At 56.2% G+C, this 7,673-nt stretch overlaps 1 protein-coding gene across 1 annotated transcript; it reads right to left on the bottom strand.

Moving 5' to 3' along the window:
* Positions 1–193: 193 nt before the first annotated feature.
* Positions 194–6,001, bottom strand: TLCD2 (TLC domain containing 2). The gene is given in 5 exon segments (XM_054167001.1): positions 194–2,013; positions 4,080–4,162; positions 5,015–5,097; positions 5,524–5,807; positions 5,810–6,001. Coding segments are annotated over 5 exon segments (1,020 nt in total). The 3' UTR covers positions 194–1,635.
* Between the last annotated feature and the right edge of the window lie 1,672 nt (positions 6,002–7,673).

Raw genomic sequence — 7,673 nt, 5'->3', positions numbered from 1 at the left:
TTTGCCACACAGAAAGCATGACAGATCCAGTGGATTTCTCAGAACCATTACACATAATCCTGAGTGGGATGATCTTGCTTTTATAAACGGCACATGGGCTGCTGGGGAACAGCTAAGTGTGTGGGAATTGGTGGGGAAAAGGATATGTGGGGTAAAAAAAAAAAAGTTAATAAATAAATGCCAGATTCTTTGTCCTAGGAAGCCTCAAGAGACAGAGTGAACCACAAGGATCATAGCTTTGCTGTGGGCTGGCATCCAGTGTTGGGAATAAGAGCAGGGAAGCCACGTGCTGGGTGCTCTGCCTGCAGCCTGCCCCATTGCACAGCCAGCACCTCCCCAACCCCACAGGTCACAAGCAGCTTGGTGCAGCAGGGCCAAAGGTAGAGCCGCGGTGGGAGCTGGCACACATCCTGCCACCATTTAGCCTCCCAGTTGCCAGCCCCAAGGAAAACACAGCCTCTACTTGCCTGAGAGGGCAGGGAAGCATCAGCAGGAACAGGAGAAACTTTCATCTTCCTCCATAGAAAGGAGGGGGTGGAAAAAGCCCAGGAGAGGTAGTCTGTGCCGGCATACAAAGTATTTTTACTCCATGGTGGGGGAGATATAGGATCAGAAGCACTGTGCTAAGCAGTGGCACCCCTGGAGCAGGCTGGGATGCACAGTCTCTTGTCTTCCTCTAAGCCTCTTCCCCTCAGGCAGTTTCATTTGCAGCCATTTATTAAAATCTTGTGTTAGTAAGAGCTCTTGCTGCTGGGCAAGAGCATTACACTGGGCTGTGCAGCAGAAGTTTCCATTCCTGATACAAGCCTAAATCCCAGCAGATGCCTGTGCCTGAAAACTCCACATCTGTGGGGAGTGACCTTCGTACAGCATCATCCCAGCCACCCACTCATGCTCTCCCATGTTCATTTGTGGGCACTTACTGTATCTGGGAGCAAAACAGCACAGAAAAAGCTCCAGTTGTCAGGAGAAGCTGGCTGCCCATCCCTGAGCGCAGCATTGCAGCATCCACTGCCCTGTGCTCTGTCCCCAGTCTGGCCCCCACAGCAGGCAGCAGCCCAACCAGATAGGTCTCAGCCTCTCCCTCCATCACCCATCTGGGACAATCTCCTTGGGGAGGACTCAGGAATGCAGGATTTGGCTTTTACTGGCCCTAGCCTTGAGGGCAAACCTTGAAGAGTCTCTTTCCTGGTGGTGGTCCCATGGGAAGTGCCACAGAGAATGCAGGGCTGAGCACATCATCCTGTGATGGATGGGATGCTGTGGGCTGCAGCACCAAGGGGGTTAGAAACACAGTGTGGTGTTTGGATATCCAGAAGAGCAATGGAGAATCACTGCTCTTCAGCTCCCATCTTAACTCAGCAGTGCTTCAGGGAGCTGCAGGAGCTGCTGAGGCTTCTCTGAGCAGCTCCCAGTCGTCCAACCGTGTCATCCAAAGGTGCAGGGGGAGCACAGCCTGCTCCATGAGCACCTTCTCTGCCAAGGGCCAAGGATCTGCAGCGACCAGCTCACATGCTCTGTTAGTGTGGACCCTCAGCTGAAGGTACTGAAACAGCCACTTTCCACCTTGCTTTGCTGTCCTCCTCCTCCACAGGCTGGGGGCTGCTCATCCCCTGGACCCTGCTGGGTAGGGAGCTACTGCTCCTTCTCCTGCTGCACGTCCCGGCTGGACTTGCAGAAGTCACTCCGCAGCAGGCGGTAGAGGAGGATGATGTTCATGGGCATCATGATTGCCATGCCCAGCGTGCCCACAGCGTAGGCTGCTGGGGGCACGTTCTGCCGGTTGAGGAGAAGCCAGCGAGCCATCCAGGCTAGCGTGGCGATGCGGAACACCACGTAGGTGCCCAGGTTGATGACGCTGTTCAGGCGGTAGCAAGTGGTGTGCACCAAGTTGGCCATGAGCAGGATCTGCCGCAGGTGGAGGAAGATGGAGTTGATCTCCACCAGTAAAGCCACCAGGGCGAACCCCACGTACTGGTGGAGCAGCACTGCAATACCGAAGCAGACAATCACCTGTGAAGGAAGAAAGAAGACAAGGCTGAGCCCGGGGGATGGTCGCTCGCAGCTGCTGCGAGCTGGAGCCCTCCATGCTTGGGCACAGTGTGGTGGAAATGGTTATCATGCCAGTGCCAAACCACTGGTAATCACCCCGCACAGAATCACAGAATCAATCAGCCAGGTTGGAAGAGACCTCCAAGATCATCAAGTCCAACTGATCACCCAACCCTAACTAATCCACAGGACCTTGGCACTAAGTGCCTCATCTGGGCTTTTCTTAGATACCTCCAGGGATGTCAGCCCCACCACCTCCCTGGGCAGCCCATCCCAATGGCCAATCTCTCCTTCTGTGAAGGGCTTCTTTCTAAGATAAGCCTAAACTTCCCCCTGTGCAGCTTGAGACTGTGTCCTCTTGTTCTGTCTCAGGGTGCCTGGGAGAAGAGACCAACCCCCACCTGGCTACAACCTCCCTTCAGGTAGTTGTAGACAGCAATAAGGTCTCCCCTGAGCCTCCTCTTCTCCAGGCTAAACACCCCAGCTCCCTCAGCCACTCCTCACAGGGCTGTGCTCCTGACCCCTCACCAGCCTAGTTGCCCTTCTCTGGACACATTCTAGCAACTCAACACAAATCACTGCAGCATTGCAGCCTCCAGCCCATGCTGTGGGCTCAGAGATGAGATAAAGCCTCCCCACTGCTGCATGAAACCTGAGCAGGTTGTTTTGTTGGGTTTTTTTTTCCTTTCCAGTGGGAGTAGAAGGAAACACTTCTATAAACTCTAGGTTGGCAGAGGAAACAGTGCAGCCAGACCTACCCCTGCTTTTGTGACCTGGGGAATGCAGGGGGTTGTGGCCCAGCAGGTTTTTCTGTACACAGAGAGCTGCAGAGTGGGGCAGGAAAGGAGATGTGTAGCTCGGAGCTACAGTTGCTGCTGGCACAGGGATTCTCCCCAGAAGAGATACACTGAAGGGACTGAGCGGCTGGAGAGCCCCATGGGGTGCCCCAAGCCTGGGCTGGATGCTGCAGCAGAGAACAGAGCTGCTGGGGGCAGAGCAGGGATGATTCCTGCCCCGCACCCTCCCTGCTGGGCAGGGGAGACAGGCGCTGCCTGCCCACGCTTTAGTACACTCAGTCCTTTCTTCAGTTTATACCATTAATGCTGCTCTCTGTATTGGCTCTTTAATGAGATTATCTGCTCCCTGCTCGTTAAGTCACTGTCTTGGCCTGAATTAGCTCTATTGTGGAGATGAACTTTTAACTCACAAGCAGCAGTGGCAAAGCCACAGGGCTCGTTGCGCTGCAAGGCAGCAGGTCTGACCGGCATGTCCCTTGTCTCATCCAGGTAGGTCCCAGTGCTGTCCCTGTTCCCCAGGCCCCAGGCCCTGTGGATCCCTGTGCCTTTCCTGTACCCTGAAGCATGTTTGCTGCTCAGCTGCAGGCTGTGCCACCACTCTGCCCTGTGGCATCCACAACATTCCAGCATCCAGGCATGGGAGGTGATCAAAAAGAAGCCCTCACCAGGCATAGCCAGCAGCAAGGCAGGCAGAGTGTACTGGTGTGGGGCTCCTGCACCAAAGCTTCTCCAGTCACCTCAGCCCTGTGGCCATGGCTCTGATCCAAGTAAGAGGACAGCACCCCAGGGAGTGGGAAGTGGAAGAAAGTGATGTACAGCCCTTTCTGGCAGACACTCAAGTAGCCAAGAGCCATCAGGAGCTGAACTGCTCACTGGTGCCAGCAGGGACACCTGTGTCACTGTCTTTCCATGCCACTGTTGTGGATCTGCCCCCCAGCCCAGCCCTCTTCCCCCCGACTCTCTGCACACAGAGCGGTTTTTTCCTACCCCATCTTTGGGTGCCTTTCTGCAGACCTGCAAAGAGTACACAAGTCCTGCAGGACCAAGATGAGCTCCAAACCTGGTTGTTTGGGCTCCTTTCCCCAAGCAGAAAAATCCAACAGATTGTTTTAACAGAGAGCAAATACCCTCAACAGCAGCAGCAGGAGCCCTGCAGGTGTTCCCCACCCCAGTTTCCCTGAAGGCACAAGTGCCAGGGTCTGTTCATCACAGAGCAGCCGAGGGACTCACCACAGAGTGATGGAAGAGCAGCTCCCAGGACTGGTGAAGTTTCTGATTGCACAACATGTCCACAAAGTCTTCGAGGAAATAACCTGGGATCAGAGAGGCCATGAGCAAAGAAGGGAGACAGGAAGGGCTGTGCCAAGGGTAGCCCCAACCCCAACAGGCTCTGCACCCAACTGAGCTGGGCAGCCCCTTTGTGGAAGCGACAGCCACAGCTCAGCCCAGACCCTGGGTGGGTGGTGAGTCATGCACAGAGCAGTGTCACATAGAGCAGGAGAAGGAAATTGGTGTGGTTTGGGTCCCTCCTGCAATCATTCTGTAGGACGTGCTCCTAGGGACAGGCACTAACTGACTGATGACTTGGATCTGTTCCCAGAGAAAGGTGAGAGTGAAGGCAGCACACAGACCCTCACCCACGTTACTGTCCCAGGATGGGATCCCACCCCATGCAACCCTTAACAGCTGAAAGAGTCTCTGCCATCAAACCAGCCCCATGTCAGCATTTTAGATGTTCAGGCCTCCCATGCTGGGAAGCCTGTTTGCACTGACCACAGAGCTAGTGACACCTGCAAGAGGGTGACAAGGAGGTAGGAAGGCTTCACACAGCCAGAGGACTCACAGCTCCTGGCCTCCACAGCAGGACGTTTAGCTTGAGACTTTGGGGGGACATGCATCAACCTCCTATCACAGGCAGTTTTTGGGATGCCCCAAGCCCTGGCTGTCCCATGAGGATGGTGGCAGACAGCCTGGTGCCCAGTACCTCCTGGCTGCGGGTGCCGTGGGACAGAAAGGAGCCACTGTTCTTTGCAAAGAATAGAGCAATTGTCTGGCGTGCCTGAGCCATCGCTGCCTGCGACGTGGCTCTGCTGTCACGCACTGCTGAGCCCCTGAACACCTCCCGAGGGTGCAGAACAGGGGGTAGCCTATGCCCCCCATCTCACCTACAGATACAGCAACCAGGCTGTGCGCCCCGGGCGGGTGCGTGCCCACCAGGTCCTCGGACAGCTCAGGATGGAGACAGAACCTGTGGGGAGAGGAGTTATGAGTGGCAGGCAGTGCCTCTGGTTCCCAGTTTCCTTCCAGTGTACACCTGGTGCTGCTGACACCCCCTGGAGCCCTCCTGTCCCCTTGGTCCCACCATGGCCACCGTTGTTCTTCTGTTCCCCCCAGTCTTCCTATCCTCTTGGTGCCCCCGTGCCCCGATGCCCTTGGCGCCTTTCAATCCCTCTCCCATCTTCCAGTACCTCCCAATTTCTAGATCCACATCCCTCAGGGTCCTCCAAAACCCCCATTCCTCCTCCTTCCCGGGTGAGCTCAGACTCCCTCGGTGCCCTCCTTGGCCTCAGGTTCCCGTCGGGATCCGTCGACGCCTCCGTTTTCCCCCGGCAGCCCGGTGCCCTCCCCCGGTCCCAGGTGCCCTCCGGGGTTCCGCGGTGGCCGGGCCGCTCACCCGGCCAGCGCCCCGCCGCCGCTGAGCACACTGTGGGCCAGCGACGTCCAGATGTTGCGCCACTTCCAGCGGTTGCGGCGGGCCGAGGGCGGCGGCGGCACCAACCGCTCCAGCTCCCGGTTCAACAGGCGGAAAGCGGCAAAGGAGCCGGCCACCACCAGCAGCCCCGGGCTAAAAGCCATGGGCATCCACCTGCCCGCAGCCTCTCCCGGGCTCCCATCGGCATCGGTCGCGCTTCTCGACGGCTCCACCTCGCCCTGCCCCGGGGCCCGCCCCGCCACCGCCCCGGGCACTGACACCGCCCCGGGCACGGACACCACCCCAGGCACTGGCACCGCCCCGCCCGGCCGCCGGGGCCCGCCCTGCCGCCGCTCTGCCGCCGCCTCGGGCTCGGGCTCGGGCACGGGCACCGGCACCGCCCTGCCACCGCCCTGCCGCGGCTGGGATGCACCGCCCCGGGGAAGGGAGCAACGAGCATCGTCCCTGCAGGGTGGCGGGAATCGCCGGGACAGGCAGACACCCACTAAGGACACCCAGGGCTGTCTCAAAGAGAGGGAAATGGGAGAAGGGCACCCGGGGGGATGTCAGCCTTCCCCGTGATTCACCCGGCAGAAACGATGGCAGCCCAAAGGCCAGAAAAGGAGCCTGGGTGCCCCATCACTCTGCTGGAGCTGGAGACACCTTCCTCATTCTTCTGAGGTTCCCCCTCCACCTTGATGGCACTGGGTGGGTAAACAGCTCACCTTTGAGGTACTGTGGCCAGTGGTCTTTCAGCCCAAAGGAACCTCAGCACACGGTGGCAGGGAGGCACCTACACCGTTGTAATGTGCTGTCCCTCACCCCGGGCAGGGACCCATACAGGCACACACAGCTGGTTCTCATCACACATCAGGCAAGCAAAAAGGTTCAATCACCCTGCCAAAAAAACCCCAACAACCCACAAACCAAAACACAGAACTGTTGCCCTCCATCCCCCTGTCCCATGTCTGGTCCCAAAAGGATCTCCTCCATGTCTGGGCTACCCCAGCTCTGCTTTCCTGCAGGAATTCAGGATCCCACACCGACAAGTTCTTTAGCTCCATCCCACAACTTTGCTGCTTTTCCAGCTTCCTGTAATTTGGTCGCTCCCTTGCTGCTTTTTGATGTCTCCACCAGAAGTGTGGCTGCTGCACAGACCTTGCTTCTCCTCTGTGGACAGAATGAGTCACCCTGTACACACTGATTAATGTCAAACTCTGCCTCTCCTTTGAGGTATTAATTTCAGAGGAAATCTTCTACTTTCTCTTTGTCGAAACAGAAACGTGCGGAGCCCGAGCTCCCAGGCACTGCCCTGGCTGAGGTGATGGACACCAGAACACCAGCCAGCCATAAATATGCTGATGGAAGAGATGCTGGGGAAGGGAGTGATTAAATCAGATCTGAAGGAGAGGGAGGAGATAGTCCCAACTGATGGAAAAGCATCTGTTCCTGATGCAGAAATGTGCCTAAAAGCTGGCCAGGACAATGTAATTTCACAGTGGTTAAGTGGTGGGGAGACGCTGCCCGAAGTAATCAGCAGAGCTGATTGCTCAGGGGATTATAAATAATCTCATGTATTAGGACTTGAAGGATCACAGAGGCTAATCTGTTACTGAGAAGGCCAAATGCAGAGACATTTCTGTTTAGCAGAAGCTATGCCAAAGGAAGGGAGGCAGGCCAGGGCACCGAGGAGAACATCATTCCACAATTAATTGTGGTATAAAATTGCAGAGAGCTGATTGCCTAAGCAGGAGCTGTCTGCAGTGTTTTGGCCTCAGTAATCTTGCCTGACTCTTCCCAAGATGACAACTCTGCTCCTTCTCCTGCCTGCAGGTAAAACCCCAGAGCATGGAACAGCCCTGTTGTGTCCCCAGGGCTCCTCCAGTCTGGTGTTATTCTTCCAAAGATGAACATCTGGCTCCAGTCAGGGTCTGGAAGAGTTAAAATGTTTCTGAACACTGGAGAGCTTTTACCTACTACTTCCACATGTAAGGAATTTAAACCATGATTAATAGAGACTCTGGTTCAGGGGCTTTGATCCCACTGTTGGAGCACTAGTGGCAGCTACATAACAAAGTACTTCTGAGTTACCTTCAGCCCAGATTTCACTTTATTTTCCCTGCCATCAGGCA

Source organism: Dryobates pubescens, chromosome 13 (assembly GCF_014839835.1).
Source record: "Dryobates pubescens isolate bDryPub1 chromosome 13, bDryPub1.pri, whole genome shotgun sequence".
NCBI classification, from domain to species: domain Eukaryota; kingdom Metazoa; phylum Chordata; class Aves; order Piciformes; family Picidae; genus Dryobates; species Dryobates pubescens.
Note: the sequence above shows the minus strand (reverse complement) of the source record. Positions and strands in the feature narration are given on the sequence as shown.